Here is a 27,366-nt window from a genome sequence, read left to right on the forward strand (position 1 = left end):
TTTCAAATATATTTAAAATATTGTTGGTAAAAAGAATACTTATTAATTAAAAACAATCGTTCTTTTTTTTTTAATTATTACTATACTTTTCTTAAAATGTAAATCAATTTATATGTAAATTAATTGTAGACATGTCATAATGGAAATCAATATTTTATTTTACACTTATAAGTTATATCATAAAACATAACAGATACATATGGTATATGTATACAGATCATGTATTTATAATTGCATAAAAATAATATTATTGATATGAAACATGGCAATTAATATTTATATTTAAATGTGTTCTGTAATTGTAAATATATAAAAGAATGATAGATCTCAAAGACAGCACAATATGAAGATTTTCATAACTACCATATCTTTAATCGAGGTAGATGTTATTATAATATTAATATAAATATATCTTATTAGAGAGAAGAAAATTGTGAGAATAAAACTTGCATGTCAAGTTCAAATTTAATATAATTTGTGTTAGTCCCATTTATTAACATGATCATTTATAGGAACTTCAATGAGAGGAAGACTCATAGACCTATATATAAAATTAAATTCTGCAATAGAATAACTAGTATTTGTTCAACAATAATATAGCATCCTTTTGTTACTCCAATGTGAGAAGGCTTGTGGGAACCATAACAACAGTTAACATTATGCTCTGTACGTACAGAAGCATTCATAAATATACATATATGTAATTAGACGTAAAAAGTTAGAGATACAATATGCATTGTTTGTAACATCCCTACATAAATGAAATATAAATTATTTTTCTGGTGAGAAATAACATTTTAAGATTTATACAATTTCCTAGCATAAATATAGTAGGGTTAAAGCTATAACGAGAATCCTTCTTCCATTTTAAATTCATTGATATAATAATTAAAATTAATGATTTAGTTATAGGTCAAGGGTGTCAAACTGACTTCCTCTCAGGTAGTACACCTGACCCTCGATTTACGTGGCACTTTTTATGCGGTCGTGTTTATGCGTGATCTGAATTTAGTAACACCGAATAAAAAGTACTTTTGTTTTTTGAAATGTTATTAATATTATTTTTTTGTTAAGTTATGGAGAATAAATATGTATTTTTAAAACTTATATCAGCTTTTCTTTTCAATATGTTGTTTTCTCTTGTACTGACAGGCTTTATTTATGCGATTTTCATTCGCGTAAAACAAATCCACGTGGAACGGATTTTCGGGTAAATCAAGGGTCAGGTGTAACTCCGACCTGTTATCCCCAGTTACCTCTACTCTAGGACCTGCTTGAAACTGCATACGTAAACAGCTCTATGTAGTGTTAAATACAAACAGGTGAAAGCATCTGAGTAGATATGGAGGTAACCCTCAGTGAAGGGAAAGACCTTAAAGAGGTTACGAGTTCTCAGTTCGACACCAATGTATAATGTATTTACATCACTCCAATCGGCAATCTTTCTGCCAAGCATGGATACGTCAAACACAATTGCAACAGTAAAACATGTATGAATTAATTTACTGTTTTTTGATATTATTTTATACTTATCTAAACATTCATAATTGTATTTCCTCTTTGAAATAAACAGTATTCATTTGGAACGCAGGCAGTTATTGCTACAATATTCTTGGAGTGATAAGGGTTAATGTCTTATCAAGCATTATCTCTCTCCAATTAATTTACAGTCCATATAATTATAAGCAGTACTTGTTTGTTTCATATTTATCGAATGAAAGAATATAAATGTCATTGATACACATTATTGCTACTAGTATCGCAGTGGTAACTCTTATATATGCTATCTTTTTTAGTTGAGATTCTTGTCCTATCTATGTCATAGTGCAGCCGGACCAACCCTTGAATTAACGTTAGTAGAAGGCACCGGACTTCCATGAATTTCCAGGTCAAATTCTGAATTTGACATACTGGTTCTCATAACTCGGTTCCAACGATTGCCATTCACGTTCACGTCGGGGGATACCCCGCACGCACGTAATGCTTCTTGTCGAATAATTGTTTCATTAGTTATGTATGCCTCGCGTCGAATTTGATCACGTAACTTTGGATGCATATCGGGAATGCACCATCGTATAAGTATCATTACAATAGCGACGATATTCTGTAAATATGAAATTTATTAATTCTAATTAATAATTTTATTTATTAATTCTATTTAAACAAACAATTTTTATTTTAAACCTAGTAAACATTCATATATCTTCTCTTGTGTTCCGCTATATAAATAAACAAATAATAAGGTATACATACCTCAAAAACGACAATGAAAGCTAATCTGGCAGCTAATACATGCCAGAACATAATTGTGTGTTCATATTTATTCATCGAGTCTGGTGGTTCTCTGTAATCTGGATACCTACATATCTTTATATCTTCTTGACCGGGTAAGGAAAATGGCGCAGTTCCATTTTTCAAATCACTTGTATCGAATTTCGAAAGAGAGTGTTCTAAAAATCCTTCCAAGGAATAATTCTCAGAAACGATCATTCGGTACACTAATCTTGGTATAAAATTTGATGTAAAAGCTATAATGAATGCCTAAAAAAGAAATATCATTTTTACATAAAAAATATCGGTTTCCGTAGATTATTTTATTCATAAATATCTCAGCTTACATTAGTTATGACAGCGAGTTTGGAAATGGAGTCGAGGATACGATACCATATACCTATATCTATAACACGCTGTCCAACTGGCCTTCTGTACATTGTTAATAATTTTTTTGCATCAAGTCGCATTTCGAAGACGTTATTCAACAATGCGAAAAAAGGCGCTAACGGAAATGCAGACACGAAAATGGTAACGAAACCATATTGTAATACTGCCATAAAGAAAAATCATAAAAAATCATAGAGAATGTTAAATAAAAATTAAATTTTCATAAAACTTCATGTAAGTACCCATTTCTAAATATTCTGGGAATAGACTTCTTGGACCCCATTCCACTAATTTATAGTCTTTAATCCATTGAAGATATTTTCTGGCAGTAGTTTTCCTTTCTCCATTGGTCGACTTCATTCCAACGTGTACTTTCAAAGTGTTCAACCACTTGTAAAATAGTGGATATAACATTTCCAATATTGTGTTCATCGCTTGTTTGCCGATCATAATAATGCTTAATTGTATACATAACTCCATGAGGCAGCCGCCAGGGCCGCATTCTTCTTGTCGATAATCAAAAAAGCGATTATATTTTCCTGGATATCCGACAAACTTTCCTTTGAAAAAAGCTATATAAAATATAGAAGCGTAATAATTTACAAATTCAAGTAAATAAATTTTTAATGTTAAACTATCATCGAATTCCGTTTGGGTACGAAGCAATTCAATCTGCGAAAGTGAAAAACATTTTTGTTACAGAAAGAAATAAAGTGTAAGAGATACGTGTTAGGTAATCAGTTTTCATTTCAAGTACCTCTGTTAAATATTCAGCCAACCAAACATACACCCAATTGAACACAATGATGCAACACAAATTAATACTAGCTGCAGTAGCTGTAGTAAAGAGTATTGCATAACTAGTTACCATGGGATGTCCATAAACACTTAACGCAGTTAACACAGACATTCTATACAGAACAACTCCTAATACGGCAGCCATGGCTATTGCTATCTACAATAAAATACACTTCTAATGTAAACTACTTTAAAAAATGGCGACTACTTAATTCTTGAGAGTTAATTAAAATGAACGCACCAATAATAAAACGACTGAAAAACTAAGGATTGTGGCTGGCACTCTCATTTTCCAAAACGGAACTTTCGGTTCTTCGGCATTTGTAATAATATTGAGGGACTTCTTTTTTATATGCGCTAAGCGTGCTAAGTACTGAGGTCGAGGATGTTCCTCTTGAGCATCTAAACCAGTCAGGTCCCATCTGTGAGTTATTTCAGCTGAATATCTCTTCCATAATTCCAAAAATAATGTAGCTGACAAGAAAATATACGAAATAGAAATAAATAATAAATAATAAAAAATGGAAGACAAAATAATATTCTTACTAGTAATACTCTGCAATAATACATACCCCATAATGACATAAATATAGAAAAAAAGACAGTAGACGGATTATCAAATAAATATGTAATTCTTGAATGCAGGCAAGTCTCTTTTAAATCCCAATATCTACAAATGTGGTCGCATAAAGGACACATTAAGATGGTACCATTACCATTGCAAACATCTTCGCTGGGCTCATTAGAATATAAGGTTGCACAACTATATATGAAACAAAGAAGACCAACAATGCTAGCTGGTATCAGCATATGTGTGTAAAATCCGAGCCAAGCGAAATAAAGCCCAATTTTTACTCCAAAATATTCTTTTATGTAATCCACCGGTTGATAATGAAGGCACTTTCTCAAGCTAGCCCACTCATTGTACAATAAATATCTCATGGATCCTGGTGAATGTAGGTCTCCCTGAAAAAAGAAAAATCAGTGCTGGACTTTTGAAAAATTTAAACAAATTCAAAACGTATACGATTGAATATTTAAATCCTGTACGGAGTACCGTTTTTGAATAATGTACTTTATCCTACGAAAACTAAATTATTATTTTATGACATCACAATAACAGCTTATTTCGGTGTGTCAGGTAATCATAAAAGCTATAACGAGGATCGTAAAAATACAGGTGCCTCGTGTGAGATATAAAGGGGTATATTACCATAACATTTAAGTGATAAATTAAAAAAAAATAAAATACCTAACTGCAGCTTTATTACCATCGGTGACCATATCGCGGAACGAACATAATTACGGAGGTACAATGAGAGACCAGGTGGTTCTATTGAACGCTTATACCTGAGTGGTCTGTTTGATAACTGTACCCTATCTATCTTAGGTCCACGAAAGCAGATTAGGGGAAGATACGGAAACCTATGGGCCGTCCTATGCCCAGTATAAAGTTGACCAATTGCATAAAAAAGAAAGGGCTCGTTCTTTTCAAATGTATTGTTTCCTCGCATGAGCATCGAACAGTGGATAAATACTTGTTTGTTTAAAAGATGTGAATAAAGATTGTTACCATGTATGAAACAATAAGAACTTTGCAGTTGTTAAGCTAGGGACGTCTACTTTCTGATAACGATTATCATTCAAAACAAGGTATGTCTAAAATTTTGCTTACATCGTGAAGTGGATATGCAGCGACGTATACCTTGTCCGAAATCAGCCTTTCTATTCCAAATGCAAAATCGTCATGCATGGTATCAGTAAATCTGGTTCTATCTAAAATAAACTGTACTATTCTAGCGCGCGTTGCAGCGGTAAAAAAGTTAGGCGCATTTACATCAAATAAATATTCTTTATCACGGCTATAAACCGCCGTGAAATTGTGTTTCAATTTCGGAAAGACTGTTTCATCGATATAATATTTTTTCATGATTCTATTGAATAAGGAATTAACTTCATTCATCAAAGCGTTGCTATGGTTTTCAGGAATTTTTTGGCTACTTAATTCCTTCATTGGCAGTCTAAGTTTTAATATTTCGGAATACCGTCTTAATACTTCTTTTGGTGCATGTATCTTTATGAAATGGAGACCGTTCGGTTCTGCTTGTTCGTATTCCATTTGTAAACCTTCCTTTTCTAAGTTCTTTTCAAACACCTACAAATGAGTAATGTTAAAAATTTACTTAAGTCACAATTAAGATTGAACTTACCCGTCTACACTCAATGCTGCGATATGTTTGGGCTTCGGTACTATATTCATCCCAAACAAGGATAAAGTCAATTGTACGAACTTCATCTTGGAAATATAAATTGAATGTTGTCCCAGAGTTAGAAACCTATGAAAATATCAAATACATTTTTTATGACCTCTGGTATCAACATTTAATGTTTTGTTATACATATACCTGCAACTTACAACTCTAGAATCACTTCTATTGTTCCTTAAATTTGTGCAACTACCATCAATTACTGTTACATTACTTTCATTATTAACAGGTGATTCATTGACATTGTCTGGATGCCGAATTTCTTCCATTGATATTGCACTATGCATACTGCTTGAACTAATTACACTTTCAACATCATACAGGGTATTGTAAACACTTTGATACAAAGTCTCCAAAGACCCTATATTCAAATTACTTTGTATCGATCGATAAAGACTGGCGTCAGGTGTTTCACTTTTATCCTTTTGTATCCAAGGTATGGAAACTTCTTCATCGTCTTCTTCCATTTTAATTCAATAGATCAATACTCAAACCCTACTTATTTGAATCAAACAACGTATACTACATGCAAGCCAAATAAAATTTATACATTATGAAAAATGCATATCGTTTGTAAATTTTATACTACAATTTATAATTCATAAAAATAATCTACAGAAAATTAATGGGTGACCGAGATCTACAATAAATTTTTATTGGACATAAGGGAACTAATAGCGATTCAATTTAACAAAACAAAAAATATAATAAAAGTTTCAGTTGAATGTTCATAATTTACTACATATATTAGAAATGCAACTTGCATGTGAAACAGAATTTATTAACGAAATTGTTACTTTTTATTTTACATTCTAACAAACATACTTCTTACTGAACGTTCTACATGTAAAGCAAATAATAAAATACACAGTATTCTTACAGATCTTTCATCGTATCTTCATAGAGAAATCTTTGGTTCCGGATGTAGTTAAGATATAAGGCAGGAAATTATTTTACATCCGTTCTTATATTGTAGGTCCATTTTGCGTACTTTTGTTTAACCTCTCTTTTTATAAGAATTCTGACACGTGTTTTAATTGAACTGTTAGATTTATTACATTTATATTCATACAAATGTTCACTAACTATAATAAATATATGGTCCAGAGGTGAATAAGTGAAGCATGAGTTGATAAATACGTCATGCGTGCGGGAATTGCAATACTATATAGAATTACAAAGAGCAATATACGCTAAATGATCACGTGGACAATATGAAGTAATAATATAATAAAAGAATTTACAATGAAATCTACACGTAACGAGGAAGTGTAAATAAAAATATGGTATGTAATAAATTACAAACAATTTTTGGAAATGTTAATAATAAATTCTATGAAATTATATAATTTAGTTATTTATAACATACATGTTACTTTATTCTTTCAATTATTAAATACAGACGGAAATGCTTTATGTAAGAAAATAATAGTATTAAAATTATTCTTTGGTTTTATTATAAAGATTTCAGTATTTGCAAATAATTCATTGCTGTTAATAAGAAATAACATATATATCTTAATAACTTAAATTACAGCTTATAATTGTTGCAATAATACAGGAACTTATGAAAACAAAGTATATTTTACATTTTCTATACATTATATAAACGTTTAGTTATACTGTTTCTTAATTCAATCAAGATTAAACATATTTCTTTTAATATGTACAGTTATAATACAAATCATACTTCTTGCATAACTAAGGAATTCAGTTCATCTTCTCCTGGACATAAGACCGAGTCAATGTTATAGAAAGCAGCATGTAGAGTTATCAGAAACCAGGATACACCTAAAATATAATTTATCAAGTCATTCTATATTCATAGAAAATTTAAATTTGAATATATTTATTTCATTTACCGAGAACCCAGAAAAGTGCTGCGCCAGCACCTACTAAATAAAATATTGGCAACGAGCAGATTCCAACTAAACTGTATACCTGTGCCAATGTTAGTTTATGATTTAATATTGTGAGTTCTTGTTTAGCATGTCGCTGTGAAACTTTGTAACATGTTCCAAGAGATGCTGCAACAGTCAGCAGCAAGAGCGGTGATGTTATCCTAACATTTCATCAACATTATTTCCACAATTGCATTATTTCACAATAAAATGAACAAAAATAAGAACAAATCTTACAAGCAATATATAACTAGTCCAACAAATACGAATAAATAATTACTCTGGAAATATTCAATATTCCTCATAACTCTTTTACTTAATCTCTGCAAACTTGGTGGTGGTCTAATGTTATTTGTGTTGAGAAACACAGACCATGGTCTAATGTTAGCTTTCCGATGTTCAATCCATTCATGAGCCTGTGGATAGCCTATGTGACTAAGTGGCAGTTGTGGTATTTGCAGAAATTCGAGTCTAAACATGAAAATTGCATCATTCTATAGACTGTCAACAATATGTTTACTGTAATCCATATTGCATATTTCAAACATAAAATCTATTCATACAGAAACTATATTGTTCTTCGAAAACATGATTTATTTAACCCTTTGTACTTCAAAAGTACCTCTCAGTCACCACTCGATTGGTACATCGAAATTGTAAAATTTCATATTTAATATCAAGTCTTGAGTAATGTGTCGATACATGAAATGTGGAATACTTTTGTTCCCCTTATTTCATGAATAGATTACTCGTTAAATTAGTTTAAAAAAATGTCATCTATATCTCATAAAAATAAATTGAATATTTCTAGTAACAAATTTTTGGAGTGCAATGGATTAATGAATGTCTGATATGAAGAAAAGCTGTTTCAAAGGGATTAAACAAAACATGTCATTGAGGTAGAAACACAATTGTTGATTCATTCCCTTGTAGGTTAGTAAACATCTGGGAGTTTCGTTCATAAAATCAGTGTATTACCCGCTGCCAGATTTTTGTTTCTGTTGGGGCATATGCATGTCACCCGCGACCTCGATTTCCACGTCTGCCATCCTCTCTTCTACCGTTCGGGTCTTTCAAAAGTGATTACCGCGTGACAAGAAAGCGACTATCCTCTGTTTTGCTTTTTTTTATGCGAAGCCTTGCATCCCCACCACGAGGCAACGTCTGCAGCCTCGTTTTAGAAAAAACCCGTCGTAGGCAGTAAAATTCCCATCATATCACACATCGAACTACTATGTTATCCCCACCATCAGGAGTCGCTGACACTAACACATAGCCGTGCGTCCGTGTGTACAAACGCTACAGGTTGCAGCTGCTCGATAAAAATTCTTTCACTGCCTCCTTCGTAAAACTTCTTTCACGAAAAGGGCTCTTTGTCTGGTTAAGGTAAACGACGCAACAGATTTTTCCTGGTTCACGTTCGCTCGAATGCTTTGAATTTGGACGGTATTAAAGGGAATAATTTTTCCTTGCTTTTTTCGGGTATGTTATATACCATATATACTACATGCTATTTTTTTCTGTACAATGGAACGCTTCTCGCAAGTTAAATATTTTCTGTCGTTTGACGAGAAATCAGAATACAATCTAGTACTTGTCTGAATTTCGTCACCTTTAAAATTAAATATAAACATTTTATTTTATATTTAAATTCTTTGAACGAGGTAATTGGTATTAATTTCAATTTATTGCATTCAATTATTTCGCTCGAATTTTTTAATAATATTAGCCATTTTAAGCACGTTTACGATTTCCTCTATTTTTCTGCTTATTTCATCTTATACGTATATTAGTAGTAATCTCGTGTATTAGTGGTAAACCGATTTACTAATAGTATTGTAAAACATAATTTTATATGTTGCAGCAGGCATATGAAAATATTTAAATGGTGAATGAGATCATCGTTGTGGAGAAGGCAGAGTCTGTTTCTACTGATAGTCCATTGGGAGATCATCATCGTTTATTTTAAAGCGTCCTTCGATCCCCGGTCGGATTTTCAAAGAAATAAAGCGTGACACGAAAGTTTTTAGAATTTCTCTGCGAATGGTCCTCGCTCCTTGAAAAGTGCGTGCAGATGACGCTACGATGTACGACCATTGTGAGTAATCAGGGCCAATAGGAGAACGTGTTACATCGAATTCAATAGTTCCCAACCTCTAACGTGATCCACGATTGGCCTCTCGTAATTTTCCAAGTAACATCGGGCCACCCGCCATAACGAACGTAGCGTGGTACGAGCGATTGTTTGAATGAACGTGTTTCAAACGTAATTGCTAAATATTTCTAATTAATACGAATTTCAGCTTAGCACAGAAAGTGCACACGGGACAGTTGGATGCACAGGAACTTAATGTGGACAGTTTGAAGCTATGGAGATCGCGCAGAAGCTGCATTTTGAGGCATGCGACATTCAGGACGAGGAGTTGAACATCAGCTGTCGCACGAACAGCTCTGGTTGTGATGTTGATGATATTTTAGATTCTTCGGCCGAGGATCTTGGATGTTCACCTCCGCTACAACCAAGGAAATTGTCGTTTAGTAATACCATGGACTGTAGTGACAGTGAAAGTAATCAAACCGTGCTAATCAATAACAACAAAACTCCAGTCAGCAACATCACAGGTTAGCGGTATATTTAACTGGTTTGTTGCCCTTTGTGGTTTGCTTTTCTTAGTTATCCTGATTGAAATATATTCCTAAAGGTACTGTTTACTATCAGTTATATTTTACTTTTAAATGTATTTCGATTAATACTTGTAAAGTAGTTCTAGAAACCTTAATGGTCTGGAATGCTTCGAGGTGCTTGGTACTAGTATTGTTATATATTGGGTTTGTTTGTTGTAATTTCTTTTATAAATTTTAACTTTGAATAGAAGTTTGTATGATATACTAAATTGTTGATGTAGATTATTTATTTTAGTAATGTCTGATCATAGTACTATTGATTTTACTTCGGATTTGTTGTAGTCTGATCTTTTATTATTATTTATTAATATATATATAAACTGTTTTTTAGCTAGCGATAGTTATGCATGATGTAGGAAAATTGATATTACTATTAGGCAATTATTTTGCATCATGCATAGGTGTTTTTGCTTAAAATGTGTTGAGTAGTCAGTAAATGTAATTAGACTGTGTACTGATGTTATCTCAGACTTTTCAATTTTTTGTGTCTGTTTCTTTTACTGATTGAAAATAACTAAATTATGTTTTACATTCAGCAATGGAATAATATAATTTTTATAAAATTAATATAAAAGCTTCTCAGAATGCATATCTGCATTCATGTTTATAAGAATTCCATTTTACTTCATGTTTTTAATTATAATTTAAGCAAATGTAAATGTGCATTTCTAAAGAAATCGTTAATTAAAATTGTAATATTCAATTAGATTAAATTAGTGTTTAAAGTAAAAATAATGAATTCTAATATACAGCATTTTTATTATTATACAGGATATACCAAGTGTAACAGTTACATTGTCCCAAATTTCTCCAGTGATCTAATGACAAAGTATTTAAGATAGAAGTTTGTCAGTTTTTACTCAGTTATAAGCTGGACTGAAACAAATTTTGAGAAAATCTCTTTTTTGGACGAAAATAAAATTCATCCTGACTTTTTAAAGTGGCACTATGTATCTTTCACATGAAAGTGTTATAGTTCATATCAAGATGAATTTAATGACTTACTAAACTGTTATTTTCAAATGATCTTAGGTTCAGAAATATGGTATTAATGAATGGAATAGAATCAAATCAAATCCTCAAATTTGATACCAAAGAACTGTTTTTATAGGATTATCTACAATCAGCACTGTACACTTTAAGTACAAACTAAGGAGTATTTAAAACAATGAATTAAAGCTGCATGTTAAGAAGTTCGTCGTATTATGCCTTGAGAAAATGGATTACAATTAGAACATTGTTGTAATTTTGAGCTGTAGTTTGTATAAAATTTAATACAAATACAATTACTTTCTAGGATCATGTTCTTGTTCATTAATTCCATATTTCTGAACTCAAGATCATTTGAAAGGCATAGTTTAGTAGGTAGAATTTGTCTCGACATAAGCTACAATATTGTCACTTTGAAGATACATAATGCATTTAAAAAAATCAGGATAATAATTTTTCGAAGATTTTTTCGAAATTTTTTTCTAATGCAAATTATGGTCAACTGAAAACTGATAAACTTTTGTTCTAAACATTTTTTCATCAGATTACCAGAAATGTTTGAAAAATTTTAATAAGTATTATGTAGAACATTCTGTGTACATATTAATTTTTAACCCTTTACACTCAGAGCATTTAACATTGCATTCAAAATGTCTCCCCTGAAGAGATTTTCGAGTGCAAGGGGTTAAAGTTTATGTCACTGTTAATTCTTCAAGGATTATTCAGATATCATTGAATACAAGGTGGAAAGAAATGTTTGATCTTGGTTATCAAATAGATGGATTCTGGTTGATCACATTTTTTCAATAGACAAAGTTTTCTAAAAAACATTTTTCCTATGACTATCCTGACTAATCGATATTTATGTACCAGAAAAGGACATTGAATGTTGTGTTTCTTTATTTTACCATGAAAATGTAAACAGCAGTTGACAGGTGAACCAATCATTTCGAACTCCACAGTTTCTTTCAGATTATTTACTTACCTTTACAATGAGTATAATAGGATGCAGTGGTACAAAATTTGAATCCTTTTTTTTTTAAAGTTAAAGAAAGTTCTGTGGCAACTTACATTAATTTTCATCAAATCAAATCTGTGATAGCCAGAACCAAATGCTTCCTTCCATACTGCACAGATAAATAATAATTTATAATGTAGAGAATGGTAAAAAATATTTTTTAGATAGTGGAAGTAATTATTTTTGAAACTTGTTCTCAAAAACGAGCATGGAGTGTTATATTCTAGCATGGTCGAAGAGAATAACTTGAAATATTCTATTTAATTTTTCTATTTTTAATTGTAGGTACATCTAGAATTAGGATTCCCCCTCGTGAGAATGTAAACTCACAAAAAATGTCAATGGCATGTAGTCCACCTTACAAGCGTGTTCGAGCCTTGCGTTTATTCGACTCCCCTGCAACTCCCAAAACCTTAATGGAGAAAAGCGCAATGCATACTCCATTTCCTTCTAAATGTACTAGACTATTCTCGTTAGACAAACCAAGACCCTGTAATTACCAAAACAAAACTGACAAACCTGCAGCGAATGTAAATCCTTTTACACCGAACGGAATGCTGTTAACTGCAAGAAAGCGGACTAGATCCAAGCGTAGTCTTAATGGGTCAGTAATGAACATATTGAAAGTAAGCAGTCATTAAATTTCATTTGCATGTACGATATATAACTCCTACTTTTTTGTATTTTATATTAGCTCACCTGATATACAAATTCCAAAATTTGATCTCGCCGATTCTGACGACTCGGATAACGAGGTAGAACAAGCAACGAAACGTGTAGCGTTACAGGACTCTAATATTCCCAGATACCATCAAGAGTTCCATGAACTTGGATTGATCGGTACAGGGGAATTTGGTTCGGTTTACAAGTGTATAAACCGACTGGATGGATGCACTTATGCCATTAAAAAAAGTATTAAACCTGTCGCTGGAAGTATTAACGAGAAAAACGCTCTGAACGAAGTTTATGCGCACGCTGTGCTCGGCAAACATCAACATGTAGTTCGATACTACTCAGCCTGGGCGGAGGATAATCATATGATTATTCAGAACGAATATTGCAATGGCGGTAGTCTAGCGGATGCCATTGCTAACTTACTAAAGGAGAACAAACATTTCACCGAGGCAGAAATGCGACAACTTTTACTACATGTTGCTGAAGGCTTGAGATATATTCATAGTATGCAGTTAGTTCATATGGACATCAAACCTGGGAACATTTTCATCTCGAAAGAGAAAAGGCTACTCGCGGTTAATTACGACTCTGCGGACGACGGATTCGACGAAGAAGAGACCGTTGAAGAAGAAATTACGTATAAGATAGGAGATTTAGGTCACGTTACGTCTGTTAACAATCCCCAGGTCGAAGAAGGAGATTGTAGATATTTACCAACCGAAATTTTACGAGAAGACTTCAGTCACTTGCCGAAAGCTGACATTTTTGCACTGGGTTTAACTGTTTATGAAGCAGGTGGTGGAGGTCCATTGCCAAAAAATGGACCAGAGTGGCACGATATCAGGAATGGAAACTTGAAAGAATTGCCACAGTATAGTCGTGACCTTAATGAATTGCTTAAAGTGAGTGTTTCTACTGTGGTTTGTTCAGGAAATGGCGAGCAAAACGAAGGCGAGTTTGAGTGGTCGAAACAGGGGAGAGTTCGCACATTGTCTCACGGATTTCGGCTTTATCTTGTACTTTACCGAAACGGTCACATATGTTAAGTCCGTTGTGTCACGCGATGCACAAAGCGAAAGATCCCGCTTGTCCCTTTGTTATCTCAGTCGCTAACTCCTGAGCAAACTACAGTACTGTAGGGAGATCACTTGATGGCTAGGCTGAGAACAATAACTAAGGAGGATAGCAATTTATTATTTATGGGTACGATTATGCGTAATCAATCAGAATTATGAAGAAAATGTACAATGAAAGACACCTCTTGCGCTTCTGCTATCTAGCTAGACATCAAATCATCCTACAGTAAAAAATATTTGATGAACTTACGTAGTTCATGATTTCAAATGAAAATACCTTATTAACCGTTTGAGTGTTGAAGAATTTTCTTGGATATGTGCTAAAAATGCAGAATTAAATGCGTAGTTTCGTTATTTGGAAAAATAATAAAAACGGTAATAATTTAATCTAATTAGGTATATATTGTATAAAAAGTAGTTTTTACGAACAAACATTTTTTATTTTCACTTATTACAAGGGGAAAAAAGCATATTGAAATATTTAGTTGGTTTCGAATCGAAAGCAGAAGCATGTTTCGGACCGGGTACCTCAGAAAAATTATTCGGTTCATTCGAGAATGTTGTGTTTACAGGCAAACATTCATCGATATTATCGATGCTATCATTATTATTACTAATAATTCGTAATCTTTTACAAGGGATGATAATGTCACTTCTGCTATCACTTTCAAAATCATTACTAAACACTTCACCATCACTTCTCATATCATAGTCATAGTCACTTTCAGATAAATCAAGATTAGACATTGTGCCTTTGTTAATTTAAAACAGTTATTTCAGAAAAACACAAAATAATTTTTAATTTTTATATTATTAAAAACCACAATTGATACGAACACGACCGCTCTCAATGAATGCAAAAGTTGTACTGACAAATAGTAGCGTGATGGCGCTCCTTCACATTCAAACGGTTAACACGTTAAATGCCAAGTCTATTTTGTTTGTCGTTCCGTTCACGCTGCATTCTGTCGTCAAATGGAGACGGCAGTGTGATGCGTAGCATAAACCTAAGTGCTATGACCGGTTCATGGGAACCGACGCGGCGTTTAACGTGTTAAGTATTATTAATGTTAATACTAACGGTTACAAAAGAAATTTATTAATTTATAATCCTTTGATTTTAGCTAATGATTCATACGAACCCGGAAATGAGACCTTCGGCAGTGTGCCTCATTCAACATAGAGTACTATGTCCATTCGGAAATAAAACAAAGGCTCAACTTCGGCGAGAACTTAACGCAGAGAAGCTGAAAAATGAAATTTTGTCGAAACAGCTTCAAGAAGCAGCGAAGTGCTTGAAAACTATAGCACCAAATGTAGCAGCCATTAATGGTTCACTAAACGCTGGCGGAGGCTATAAGTTGAGACCAACGCCAACCAGAACATCAACTCGGGTTGTGGGTAAAAAGGTTAATCGAAGTAATAGCACTACGAATTTTTGAACGTATTGTGTTACATTTTCCGGACTAAACGAGGGACAAGGAGGAGTAAAGGTGCTTAAGGAATACATGATTCTTTTAAGTGCCTTGTCATTGTGATATGAATTAACATTAGTATATAAGTAAAAATATTGAACGATATTTGATGATACGGGAACGCAAAAATGATATGCAGAGTGAAATTGCATGAGTCATGGGTAAACTTTCTTGCCACGATGAAGGTACTGTATTGCTAAAACAACCGTGAGCCTTGAACAGGTAACTTTACAATTAATTACATCTCATATTGCATTTGCTATTTAAAATTCATAGATGGATAATACAGTAATTTGATACTGTTACTCTGTGTATATTATGTTTGATGTTTTTTATGCGAGATAGGAAGTAGATACTAAAAAGTGTAAAAAGTCTACTTCTTTATCAATGCAAGAATACTTTTACCTGCATAGATACCTATGTGCCTTAAATGTTCTTGTTATAAACTTCTTTTTTACTTTCTTCATACGATTTCATTATATACATGTACATTTTGCAATGTTTCCTCTTTGTTGTTCTATCAACAGTATTATGAGAAGAGGCGTATTAAAAAGAAGTATGAAAGTAAATACTTTTAACGTCGGTTATTAGTTAATAATTTGACACATCATCGTGTGATACTTGTTTCTTTCGATTCTTATTTGAGAATCGCTGTAGCGAATAATCGGAAATACTAACCAGTAGACTGCAACAAATTATTTGTTACAAATACATCGTATTTTTATATATATAGATATTTACATATAATAATAACTCAGTGTTGTATATCGTCTAGTAGTTAATTGCTGGTACGTCTGTATTATCCATCGTTTGTTATCAGGTTCTTGTCGAAACGTTTAGTTCATTAACTTCTTTTTCTTCGTTCGTATTAAAATCTATCATGACCAGATGAAAGACTGCCATTTTAAACGTGTGAGTTAGATTTTATACTGTTTTGCAACATGAATTTCATAATAGATTTTAAAGTCGTATAGCTTTGAATACAATAACGGAAAGTATTGATATTATACACTACCTGCATGTACAATATAAATTCTTAGTAATGTAAAAAAATACTCGCATTTTAGTACTGAGATTGATAGCTAACATTATTAGATCTTCATCCGAGCATACTTCCTAGCCCTAAAAGTTAAAATTTCACTCTGTGTATACTTTCTACAAAAAAAAAACTAACTACTCTTACAGATCCCAACTGATTAAAGAGTGACCCATTGAACGTAAAATGTTTTAAGTTTAAATTATTTTTATACTATTTTTTTATAGTCCTATATTATCTTTGGCATGCTCTAGAATTCGTATTATACAATTTTCTTTCGTGTTTTTATTATATATAATGAATAAATACTGATGTATAGTAATCCGCGTTCCTAGGATAGATGGTACTACTACGATTAGGTGTCCCTTGTTTTACTTACTAATATCAAATTTTCAAAGAAGTGCATTAGATTTCAGTTATCAAATATGTATTCAATCTCAAAAGTATTGCATATTGGACGAACAATTCATAACGTTTTTTTACTTAGTTTTCTTTTTGTAACAGAATTTGTTTCTCAATCAGGAATGTCTAAATAGTTTATCGGCACATTGTGAAGGTTTGTATCAAATGAACGCATTTCGTGAATATTCTTGTTCCTCGGTGAAGCTTCGGTTAGACGCTTTACATGTAAAATTATTCACTTTATAGCTAATAAAAAGGAATCAAAGTTCTTGTACCTTAATTTAACATTCTCTAGTGTCACTGAGCATGCTAATATGTGATCTTTTATATATTTGCATTACTAAAACATTTCGATATTTATATTATAAAAGAAAAAAGAAAAAAAAAGAAAAAATATATAGCATGTGTAATGCGATGCATTACAGTTTAGAGAGTGAACAATCGAACAGAAAATCTGGGTAATATTTTTTTTCTTAATATCATTAGTATTTTGTTGTAGTTTGTGCGTTACAAACTACGTCTTTATTTTTCGTACGAATTTGGTCTTTGAACTAAGTCCATTGAAAATTTTCATGTTACATTATCAAAGTGTTAAAGGTAATGCGATCAAATGTTAATTCCCTAAGTCTTCTAACTTATGTGTAACCTCGTTTACAAACCAATGTTATGTATTTAGTGATAGACCGCGCTATGTATAAAAGTTAACAAAGTTTTTTGTAAGAAAAAATGTGAATAATCGATAAAGGAGCGGTTTTAGCTTCTATTTGTGTGTGTTGTGTGTGCCAAACGGGTGGACCCCGACTTATGGCAGTAAAACAAGTGGTATTGTGCCACATTTACATACACTGTGAACTGTTGTTTCATTAATCTTATTATTAATATTATTATTATTATATTATTAATATTATTACAATAAATAATAATTAACGAGCCAATTTTCTATGGTTATTTATTAATCTATATTATTATTACTGCTATTTTCACGAAGATAGTATCACTATCAATGATAATACATATGTTTCTACTTTCTTAATAATTTATACAGGTAAATATAAAAGTATAAATCATTAAAAAATACCAGTATAGTTAAATTTTGGATTCATTGATTCTATCTTTCATGTTTAGTGTTTAGGTAATCAGTAACTTATGTAGAATTTTCGTAGATTTTATTTACTTTCATGTATTCATTATTCAGAATCATAATATTAAAGATATTTATTTACATTAATAAGAGTTTATCTTATGTTTATATTTTTTAAATCTTAGATATTCCATATATAATATTATTTTAAATAATTAAAAAGATATTTCCTGGGATAAAAAGTTTGATGAATGTGTAAGTATAGTCTTTTATGTACTGCAAGTAATTTAACACATTTTTTAAATAAACTTCAATATTAATAGCAATATTCAAACTTGAATATTTTAGGAGAAATATTGAATTTAATCACGCATGCGTGATAAACCGAAAGTTGATAGTACTTCCTTGTTTATTCACCTTTGATTGGGATGCAGTGAAGACTGTCGCATTATTTGTTTTCGACGTTTAAACCGAATGCAAGGATAATCCGAAAATTAATCGTTTACACACATTTTCAAGTATTTTTTAAAAGAATATTAACGAATAGTGATGAATATAAATCTTAAATTTATTTCTTGTAATAATTGAAATATTTTTTAGAAGCAGACAATACGAATTCGAACATCTGTCAGTGCAAAACAACGTGTAAATACATGTAACAATTACATTTCAGAGATTTTAAATAAAATTTAATTAGCACAAAGCACTCTTATCTTGTATAGTTTCTTGCAATTGCATAAAATTTCGAGAGAAGTGACATGAATATCAAATTCCATTTATAAATAAGTCACAATTATATTTCAGTACATGCTATTTTATATTTCATTGCATTAGAAAATGTACTGATAATGCTTTGACTTAAGTGCATCTATTCTGTAATATGTTATTAATCTTCCGTTAGAATTATTAAGTCAAATATTTTCGCAAATAATTCAGTGGTAAATATTATAGTTTATAAGAGAATGATTTTAGGTACTGAATTTAATATTTACAATAAGAATAATATAGAAAATAAGATGCGTTTGCTTCGTTTAATTATAAAATTTTAAGCATGTTACAATAGGATTATGTAGAAATATAGTATTTCATCCAAGCCTGCACGCACAAAATCTTTTAAAGGTGACTGCATGAAATGTTCCTAAAGAAGATCCAGAAAAAACTGCTGCATTTGGCTGAACTTGTTTGTAGGCCTAACAATATGATTTTTATACAAATGGTTCGAATCTTTTTTTATTGTTATTAACACTATTCATTGTAGAAATCATATTTCAGTTTATGTACTTTAGTGATTCACATATTGAAATCATAATGATAATAAATTTTTTTTAATTATTTCAGGCATGTATTAAATTAAACAACAATGTACATAAAAGTTATAGAAGAAGGACAACAAAAGAAAAAGCAAAATGAACTTTTATATAGATATGGATATTTTTTATCAATGCTTTTGTGTATGGTACTCGCATCTATTAGACCACATTTGGGTAAAACAAATGGTACTTGTAATCGAATACTGGTCTTTATAACAATTTGCAATGCAGCTTTTTCATGTTGTGTATTATAGGTGTTTTTAATGGAAATATTATAATTCGATATTTTGCTGTGCCTTTAACATACCTAGAAGCAGGGTTAATATGTAATCCTAAATCATTGTATTTAACATTAAGCAATGGTCCCCTCGTGATATTTACAATGTTTTTTATATATGTTTTAATGCCATTTTTGATGAGGCTGGGAGTATGTCTATTAACATATGCAAATGTTAATATGTGGCTGTTAAAGGGAATGGAAGTAAATAAAGAAAAATATTTTCTTTACAGAATTCAATTGAGTTCAAATCTAAGTACATTGATTATTATGAGTCTCTGTTTGTAGGTACTTTATTGTATGCCACCCCCATTTAATACAAGCCTTGTTTTATGTCGACTAGCACAAGCAGATTTATCAACAAGCATAGTAATAACTTTGATTTCTCATTTTGGAGGATTATTTATATCTCCAGTGTTACTGTACTTTGTGGTAAATTATATTTACTTTTATTATTCAATTTTATTTATAATGGAAAATGAAATTTTCGTTTGTATCAATTGTTGTAGTGAAAATATGTTTCTGTTACAGTTAGGAGCATCTACGCCACCTCTGGTTGGTGTAAATATCAAAGAAACTATTTGTAGCACAATCATACCATTAACTATTGGTATTGCGATTCAAGTGTATATTTTGAAATATGACTTCTGTTTTAAAATTAAATCACCATGGTTTTCTCAAGGATTATTATTAGCTACAGCGTACCATTGGTTTTGTGATGCTGTTTCAGTGGATGCATCTTCACTGCAAGCTAGTGATGTATTATTATGTGTAGTAATCGGTGAGTGTATTTCTGTTAATCATAGTAACATATTTCTGTTGCATGCCTTTAGTTGGTTGATACTTAATAAAATATTATTAACTTAGTTACATATATGTTATATATATATATATATGTAAGCACTTAAAAAAGTACTACATGCATGGTACTTCTCAGTCCCCTATGATATTATCTTTTATGTTCAAGCTTGCGTGGGACAACTATTTGTTAGCTGTTTGTGTTGGATATTGTGCTCTCGATGGTTACCCCGGGACATCTTACTAGCTGCACTTTTTACAAGCACTCACAAGTCAGTTGGTCTTGGCAGTTGGGTTTTGCGTGGTGCTTACCATGGTTCAGCAAATGGCCCAGCAGTAAACTTACCATTGTCTGTTCTACCAGTTGCACAATTATTGTTAGGTAGTTTGTTAGCTAGTTGGCTGTCCCCATAATGTGAATATTACGTATCTTCGAATTATTTTCTATTAAGGTAGAGTGCACGTTTTGTATTTAATTCTGATAATTTTTTAAAAATAATCTTTTAGTTGCAGTGTAGTCATATTACACATGAAATGAACGTTAATAGTTAACATTACTGGTTATAGCAATTTTAAATTGGAAATTCTATAAAATGTTTTATTATGTATTAGTAGATCATGGAAGAAACGGAAAATTATTCGTGTGTTGCAATCGTTATCTTGACCAAGAAAATGACAGGAATTGTATTAAATATTTTCCATTTATTTCTGTTTAACATAATAAATAAATTTTTTAGCTTTATTTATTTAACTAATAATGAAATGTATATATATCAAAATGTACTATTAGAAATGTCTTACAGTTAATTTCTTCAAAATGCAGTATCGCAGTATCCAATAATAGTAAAACAATATCTTCACGTTTCATATACTATACTGCACAATTGACTTAGAAGCTAATATTCAAGTTTGAAAGACATAGAACAAGATTTCTTAAAATAGATTACGATTATAAAATACAAGTCTTTAGAGAATTTTATGCAAATCATATTTATGTTATTTATAATTTTTTTCATTCTGAAAAAGTAGCATACTTAACGAAATACTGGGTAGGTGTTTACTCAAAATTATTTTCAAAATGTATCAAATAAGTTTATTTATATGTATAACGAAATGCTGACGATGTTGAAACATAGTCTGTGATTTTTTTTTCTAAGATTCACGTAAAATGTATACGTGCCGCGTTTATTGCAGAATTTAATACTTACCTTGGAAACTAATCTTAAAAATTTTCATGTAACAATTATATGTATATTACTATTTTTCAGTGTATATTAAAACAACTAGTGTAAAATTATGCACGAATAAGCTTTGTTTTCCAATTCTAATCAACTTAGTTTTCATTTGACAATTGATAAAAGGAAATCATGACAATTATACATTACACTGTACATCATTACAGGAACAATCTTTAAATATTACATCAAGTGAAAGTAAAAAAAAAGAGAGAGAAAGAAAAACCAAAAAAATTACACTACTTCGAAGCGTTGTACGCTATTATCTTATGTAGTAGTTATAATAAATTGTATTTGTATCTTACAAGTTATAAATATAGTTTCCTCACTTTCGATTGTAAAACTTCTGAAAATTATAAGTATTCTACTTATTCCTAAAAGTCTGGCTACTGTTTGTTATAGACTTATATCTTTTAAAGAAATAACAATAGACGACAATTTGTCATAATTCTATACGTGAAAGAAAAAGGACTTCGAATTCAGAATAAGATGTTTCCCATACAAAACATAGCGATTTTATTCTACAAATAATGGGATAAATTTGGTTAATTTTTTGTTTTGTTTGTTGTTGGAAACTTGCATATCAGTTTTCTATTTTGTGACACGCAATTCGTTACGGTATATACTTTCTTCATTTTTTATACCGTTATAATGCGCACACGCATATATTTAATAATATTAACAAATAGTGTAACACTCATGATAACGTGTATGAGCTTGTAACCTGACTTTTTCGTGAAAACCATGGCATTTAATGCATCAAACGACGGTGCAGCAGTGGCGCAGGCGCTGAGCATGTATTGATTCGCCCAGATCATCACACTCATTGTAGCTGGTATTAAGTTCTTGTCACGAACAACGCTGACGCTGCTATCGCCGCCAGCTACGCGATTCGCCATCTTCATCCTCCTCTTCCTCGTTTTCTTCGAGAAGTAATGCTTCTGCGTTTCCCTACAATAATTACAAATTTATAGCCATCGTTTGTTTCATTCAGTTTTATTTATCATGAAAGAAAATGAAGAACAAGAAATCGTAATTTCATAATGGTAAGAATTATTGTAGTTAACAGTAGCATTATAGATACTTAAGAAGTAAAGATATTTCTGACTTAAGAGGTAAAGAAACTAATTTTCTTCAGAGATAAAATATGTAAAGTCAAGTAAACGTAGTAAAATGAAAAAGAATACTTAATCAAGTATTATAATGCCGCGCTAGATTTTAAACTTTTAAGAACTTACTTCTAAATCAATTTCTTCGTCAGTGGTGGGCGGTGCTTGCTCAGAACGCGAAGAAAGTTGTACAGATGAGTTTGTATTGCTACCACCTCCGCCACGATGTAAATGATGCCCGGAGACCCATGTAATAGACAGTAATCTATCCTGAAATGTGCGTCCCTTTACTAAAGCCACCTCGGCCTCTTTTCTTGACTTGAAATTAATCACAATTGAAGGCGTTGCGTCATCCACTATTTGATTCACTATTTCTCCGAATTGCTGAAACACAACGAATGCAAAACAATTAAGATACGATTCCTTGATTGCGTAGAAGGCATAAAAACTGATTCTTACTTGAAAATGCGCTAAAACTTCCGCCTTTTCTTCGGTTTCATAACCAGAGACTAGAAGACTCGTCGGTCTGTGATCTACCGAAACATGGGCAAAGCTCCCTCTACCACGTCCCCTATATGATATCGCGTGGGCACCTCGTATAACTCTACTTGATCTTGTACCCCTACCGACAGCCGGACCTGCATTCAGACCCAATGCAGCAGCTTGAGCTCGTAGTTCGTTTAGTCTTTTCTGCAACTCTCCGGCGTCTTGTCCCTCTTGTTGCGCAGTCATCAGGTCTAACTCGGCGTCCAAGATCTCTTTCTGAGTTTGTTCTCTAGATTTTACTTGAGTCTTGTTTCCGCCGATTTGGCCGTTCGCGGCTAAATCTTTCCGTAAATTGTCGATGGACTGTTGCATAGTCTTTATCGTTGCCATGATGGCATCCTTTTGTTCGGGATTCTTTTCAGCTTTATCAATCAATGCTCGTATTTCTATCAAATGCTTGTCTAATAATTCCTGTTTCCTTTTACGTAAGTCAGCGGTTAATTTTAATGCTTCTTTACGTTTTTCCTCTTGTTTCTTCTTTAAGGTTTCCTTAGCGGCTAAAATTTCTTGTGTCTTTTTTATTGCAAGAACTTTTTCTTCCCTAGTAGGAACAGTAGTAGTTTTCGGGGATGTCGGGACCAAATTTTGCGTGACCTGCTGCTCCTCGGTTGAACGACGAGTAGGAATATATTCGTTATCTTCAGTTTTCGCTGGTGTAGTTACAGCAGCACCCAATCGTTCTTTTACGGAAGGACGACAGCCTAAAAAAATAATATATTTTATATAATATACAATACTCAACATATAAACACTATAACGTTTGTTTCAAGGAGAGCATAGAATATATGGATTTATGTTATAAATGCTTACCTGGGGGTACATTTTCAATGGCGCCACCAGATGCGTTATTATTAACATTGTTATGCCAAAACACTTTGATAAATCTATTGTTCAACACAGCCTCAGTACTTCTGTAAGCAGCCTTCGCTTCAGCTGGTAGCTGGAAGGTAACCAATGCTCCCTCGGGGTCCCCGCCGAAGTTAACTTGGATATTTACAATTTTACCAAATTTGGAGAAGTGATTATTCAATTGGGTTATGTTGTTCACGATACGAGGAACCTTTTTTAATTCCAAAGAGCAGTTAGCCGGGTTATGCACCACTCGTTGTTTTGGTCCAAGACGGTTGAAATCGAATGCTTGTTTACGCTTTAAAGGATTCGTTTGAGTATGCGTAATTTCTGATGAATTCGTGTGTGGAATTACTGGCACGCTAATCAGTTCTCTTTGTCCCCTTCCATAGATACCAGGTCCCGGTTGAGGATGTCTTCCCCATGGCATTCGAGGCTCCATACTTGGCGCATCTGGATTATATTCTGCAAATGCATCTGTGAAAATTGCTAAAGATTAGGTGTTGCTAGGGACATGAGTTTACATAACAATAATGTTGTCTATACGTTCATAGACATATCTTTTGTAAAATCATTACCCATATTAGAATGATGTTGATTTCGTAAATGAGGCGGAGGTAAACTCGCAAGAGGGAGGTGTTGTGGCGGGGCATTTCCATTAGGGCCTTGAGGTGGTTCCGGTACTGCCGTTACAGGTACGGTCCCTGGTGCTTGCGCACTATGTGGACCGAAAGTCAAAACACGACTTAAAGCTACATCTTCCAATACAACTGGGTCTGTACCATGATCGTAAGGACATAGATCACCTCTCATACAGTATCCCTTTTCTGAAAGCATAAATGAAAGAATTTATAATAAAGGATTTTCTCTATCGTCTTCAATTCTACACAATAATTAAATACAAACCATCAAAATCTCTGCATCTCCTCTTTGCTTGGAATCCTGGTTGGTTATTTGGTACATTAGAAGCGACAGCGACGACGCTTTGAATTGACTGACTAGTAGTAGACAATCTCATGTCTACATCTCCATGATTACTGTCTTGTGTTGGGGTACCTCCACCAGGGCTACCCTCGATCCTATCTGTTCTGTCCACATCCATCCTGTCAGATCGGTCTACTTTTTTCCGATCTAACGATCGTGATCGAGATCTTGATCGAAGAGGGGTTGGCGACCTATTTCTAAATCGCGCTCGATGGTCACGATTGTCTGGACCGTCTCGTATTCTCGGTCGTATAGGTGACGTGCTACGACTCCTGCTTCGCCTGCGTCAAATAAGCATTGTAAGTAAAGGTATATTTATCAGTTTAAATACTTCACTATTTAACATAAAATTTTGACAAACCTTCTATCATGTCGTCTTGTGTTTGGTGGCGATTCATTTCTCCACGGTCGACTCCTGTCACGTTCTCTATCACGACGTATATGCTCCCTGCTTCTGGACCTACGCCTGTCTCTTTCCCATGAACGTGAACGTGATCTTGTCCTGGATCTCATTCGACCACTTCTGAAATAAAAACTGCACTATGAAGATTTTTCGTCATGTTATCTGTAACTTTATTATAAAAGACGAGCTTTAAATTTCAGTATTAGTAAAACATCTTTTTGTTAACAAAACTTACCGACTTCGTGAACGTTTCTCTTTTTCTTTGTCAACTTTTTCAGAATCTGATTTTCTAGTTTCACGTTTACCTATTGACATAGGTGCAGATCCATTTATTTGGAGGGGAACTGGAGGGTTTGTATTGATCGATGTGACAGGAATTGTACTTTCGGCTATTTTTTCAGTTGCTAATGGAGGTGGTGGTGGATTCACACCAGGTGGTGTCCCACCGCCATCTGGATCATTTTTTGCAGGTGGAAGTATATATTCTTGAGTTTCCAATGTTTTGAACAGCAGTTCTACAAAGTTTTTGGTTTCTGCAAAGATATTGTAATATTAATCAATAGCTTCACAGCTTATCCAAATGATATTGTTTTAGTATAAGTTATAAACACACCTTGTTGTAAAAAGACGTCAAGTTGTTCAACCATTCCACCTCGCAATTCCTCCAAAGTTTTATCTTTCTTAACCAGAGCGTATACATATTTTGCTAGTGCAGCAGGATCAGCATCGCAACTGTAGACATGAATGTATAATATTAATGTTTTATACTTTTGAAAGTTATAAATATTAACATAGCCTGTATAGTTTATGAGATAATCTCAAATTAATGAATATAGTCGTTTATGTAATTATAATTAGCCCATCAAAGGTTAATAATGGAATGATCAGTTAAAGTATGTAAAACTCAGAGCGTACATGCTCATCTGAAACATATCCATTATTTTTATTAAATGCACATTCAATTAAAATACATTTTCTTTGTAAACATCTCAACATCTATTAAAATAGTTTTAAGAAATGAGTTCCGATTATACAGACAAGTATGAGTAGTATTTATTTTTTTATTTATAACAAAAGAAACATTATAATTAATCAGTACTGTCAACAAACCATTATAGAGTAAATCATTAAGTTATTTGTATAGGAAAATCATGAAATAAAATGGATCCAACATTCCTGATGTTCGAGGAAATATATTTAGAATTAGTGTTCCAAGTAAAAATGCCAGTAAGCCAAATATATTGCCCACAATCATTCGAAATAAGTTGGCTACAAAATATACAAGAAATATATTATGAACGGGCATATTGTTATTCGAATGGTTGTTAAAGAAGAGCGCAATATAAATCTCCTGTGGCATTGTTGTCCGTTGTAATCTACCGAGTATCGTTTAGAAACAGACGAGTTTACCACACGTAAATATAAATCTGCATGGGGTATAAAGCATAGCACATGTACGGCCATTTACAACATCAAATGCATACACATACACCTAAAACTGTACTCAGGCAAGCTGGCCTACTTACAGCGGCTCCAAGACGGCAGTGAGCCACGCCTTGAATTGATCCGGATTCTCTATTATCATTTTTAGTGAATTCGCGACAAAAAACACATGGAACTGTTCAAAGACACACGTTAATTACACAATATCTGGGCGGGAATAAGTACTCTTCTAAGTAAAGACAGTCGCCATTCTGAAATCTCGCTCCTATACACACAGCGTTCACATAGATAGAAACTAAAGTTTCTAGAAAATATTACAGGAGTCGCTGACTGCAGTTCGTCAGATA

General features: G+C 32.6%; 5 protein-coding genes across 14 annotated transcripts; 2 read left to right on the forward strand and 3 right to left on the reverse strand.

Moving 5' to 3' along the window:
* Nucleotides 1–137: 137 nt before the first annotated feature.
* subdued (anoctamin 1) lies at nt 138–6,950 on the reverse strand. Of its 5 annotated transcripts, none has more exons than XM_031985721.2 (11): nt 6,607–6,950; nt 5,876–6,183; nt 5,670–5,795; nt 5,135–5,614; nt 4,032–4,425; nt 3,701–3,933; nt 3,419–3,616; nt 2,904–3,333; nt 2,619–2,824; nt 2,254–2,541; nt 138–2,104 (listed from the first exon to the last, which is right to left on the reverse strand). In XM_031985721.2, the coding sequence occupies exons 2-11, from the start codon at nt 6,011–6,013 to the stop codon at nt 1,820–1,822; spliced, it is 2,778 nt and encodes a 925-aa protein (XP_031841581.2). In that variant the 5' UTR covers nt 6,014–6,183; nt 6,607–6,950; the 3' UTR covers nt 138–1,819. The 5 variants fall into 5 exon arrangements, with proteins under 5 accessions (XP_031841581.2, XP_031841579.2, XP_031841578.2 ...); XM_031985719.2 differs by having other exon boundaries at nt 5,876–6,224; XM_031985718.2 differs by having other exon boundaries at nt 5,876–6,248.
* Nucleotides 6,951–7,164: 214 nt separating this feature from the next.
* Nucleotides 7,165–8,876, reverse strand: LOC143174555 (prenylated Rab acceptor protein 1-like). 2 transcript variants are annotated; one of them, XM_076367969.1, is made up of 4 exons: nt 8,606–8,876; nt 7,908–8,098; nt 7,589–7,753; nt 7,165–7,517 (listed from the first exon to the last, which is right to left on the reverse strand). In XM_076367969.1, the coding sequence occupies exons 1-4, from the start codon at nt 8,674–8,676 to the stop codon at nt 7,411–7,413; spliced, it is 534 nt and encodes a 177-aa protein (XP_076224084.1). In that variant the 5' UTR covers nt 8,677–8,876; the 3' UTR covers nt 7,165–7,410. The 2 variants fall into 2 exon arrangements, with proteins under 2 accessions (XP_076224084.1, XP_076224081.1); XM_076367966.1 differs by having other exon boundaries at nt 7,195–7,517; nt 7,589–7,788; nt 7,865–8,098; nt 8,606–8,872.
* A 21-nt stretch (nt 8,877–8,897) lies between these two features.
* Nucleotides 8,898–19,538, forward strand: LOC116430951 (wee1-like protein kinase). Of its 2 annotated transcripts, none has more exons than XM_076367963.1 (7): nt 8,898–9,109; nt 9,492–9,858; nt 9,931–10,249; nt 12,798–12,924; nt 13,015–13,897; nt 15,196–15,480; nt 19,404–19,538. In XM_076367963.1, exons 3-7 carry the CDS (start codon nt 9,997–9,999, stop codon nt 19,473–19,475), a joined length of 1,620 nt encoding a protein of 539 aa, XP_076224078.1. In that variant the 5' UTR covers nt 8,898–9,109; nt 9,492–9,858; nt 9,931–9,996; the 3' UTR covers nt 19,476–19,538. The 2 variants fall into 2 exon arrangements, with proteins under 2 accessions (XP_076224078.1, XP_076224077.1); XM_076367962.1 differs by having other exon boundaries at nt 8,900–9,109; nt 12,606–12,924.
* Nucleotides 19,539–19,613: 75 nt separating this feature from the next.
* On the forward strand, nt 19,614–22,028 carry LOC116430953 (sodium/bile acid cotransporter 7). Its single transcript, XM_031985730.2, has 4 exons — nt 19,614–19,856; nt 19,941–20,084; nt 20,184–20,433; nt 20,620–22,028. Exons 1-4 carry the CDS (start codon nt 19,614–19,616, stop codon nt 20,862–20,864), a joined length of 882 nt encoding a protein of 293 aa, XP_031841590.2. The 3' UTR covers nt 20,865–22,028.
* Nucleotides 21,788–27,351, reverse strand: swm (Zinc finger protein swm). Of its 4 annotated transcripts, none has more exons than XM_031985724.2 (10): nt 27,103–27,351; nt 26,190–26,308; nt 25,812–26,109; nt 25,535–25,693; nt 25,096–25,454; nt 24,768–25,016; nt 24,151–24,678; nt 23,254–24,041; nt 22,924–23,178; nt 21,788–22,636 (listed from the first exon to the last, which is right to left on the reverse strand). In XM_031985724.2, the coding sequence occupies exons 1-10, from the start codon at nt 27,159–27,161 to the stop codon at nt 22,556–22,558; spliced, it is 2,895 nt and encodes a 964-aa protein (XP_031841584.1). In that variant the 5' UTR covers nt 27,162–27,351; the 3' UTR covers nt 21,788–22,555. The 4 variants fall into 4 exon arrangements, with proteins under 4 accessions (XP_031841584.1, XP_076224076.1, XP_031841583.1 ...); XM_076367961.1 differs by having other exon boundaries at nt 24,151–24,666; nt 27,103–27,350; XM_031985723.2 differs by having other exon boundaries at nt 25,535–25,696; nt 27,103–27,350.
* Nucleotides 27,352–27,366: the final 15 nt, after the last annotated feature.

The sequence above is a fragment of the Nomia melanderi genome, chromosome 5 (assembly GCF_051020985.1).
Source record: "Nomia melanderi isolate GNS246 chromosome 5, iyNomMela1, whole genome shotgun sequence".
Taxonomy (NCBI): Eukaryota; Metazoa; Arthropoda; class Insecta; order Hymenoptera; family Halictidae; genus Nomia; species Nomia melanderi.

Excerpts from the sequence above, each read along its gene's own strand:
- subdued (XM_031985719.2), bottom strand. The coding sequence starts at position 6,193 with ATGGAAGAAGACGATGAAGAAGTTTCCATACCTTGGATACAAAAGGAT. Across the intron at positions 5,615-5,669 it reads GCAGCATTGAGTGTAGACGG|GTGTTTGAAAAGAACTTAGA; the intron begins GTAAGTTCAATC and ends ACTCATTTGTAG. Across the intron at positions 3,934-4,031 it reads TATATTTATGTCATTATGGG|CTACATTATTTTTGGAATTA; the intron begins GTATGTATTATT and ends TTTTCTTGTCAG.
- LOC143174555 (XM_076367966.1), bottom strand. The coding sequence starts at position 8,676 with ATGGCAGACGTGGAAATCGAGGTCGCGGGTGACATGCATATGCCCCAA. Across the intron at positions 8,099-8,605 it reads AAACAAAAATCTGGCAGCGG|ACTCGAATTTCTGCAAATAC; the intron begins GTAATACACTGA and ends TTTCATGTTTAG. Across the intron at positions 7,518-7,588 it reads AGCACTTTTCTGGGTTCTCG|GTGTATCCTGGTTTCTGATA; the intron begins GTAAATGAAATA and ends ATTATATTTTAG.
- LOC116430951 (XM_076367962.1), top strand. The coding sequence starts at position 9,997 with ATGGAGATCGCGCAGAAGCTGCATTTTGAGGCATGCGACATTCAGGAC. Across the intron at positions 12,925-13,014 it reads TCCAAGCGTAGTCTTAATGG|CTCACCTGATATACAAATTC; the intron begins GTCAGTAATGAA and ends ATTTTATATTAG. Across the intron at positions 15,481-19,403 it reads CTCGGGTTGTGGGTAAAAAG|GCATGTATTAAATTAAACAA; the intron begins GTTAATCGAAGT and ends TAATTATTTCAG.
- LOC116430953 (XM_031985730.2), top strand. The coding sequence starts at position 19,614 with ATGTTGTGTATTATAGGTGTTTTTAATGGAAATATTATAATTCGATAT. Across the intron at positions 19,857-19,940 it reads GGCTGTTAAAGGGAATGGAA|GTACTTTATTGTATGCCACC; the intron begins GTAAATAAAGAA and ends CTCTGTTTGTAG. Across the intron at positions 20,434-20,619 it reads ATTATTATGTGTAGTAATCG|CTTGCGTGGGACAACTATTT; the intron begins GTGAGTGTATTT and ends TTTATGTTCAAG.
- swm (XM_031985723.2), bottom strand. The coding sequence starts at position 27,161 with ATGATAATAGAGAATCCGGATCAATTCAAGGCGTGGCTCACTGCCGTC. Across the intron at positions 26,110-26,189 it reads TGACGTCTTTTTACAACAAG|AAACCAAAAACTTTGTAGAA; the intron begins GTGTGTTTATAA and ends ATATCTTTGCAG. Across the intron at positions 24,679-24,767 it reads TCAACATCATTCTAATATGG|CAATTTTCACAGATGCATTT; the intron begins GTAATGATTTTA and ends CCTAATCTTTAG.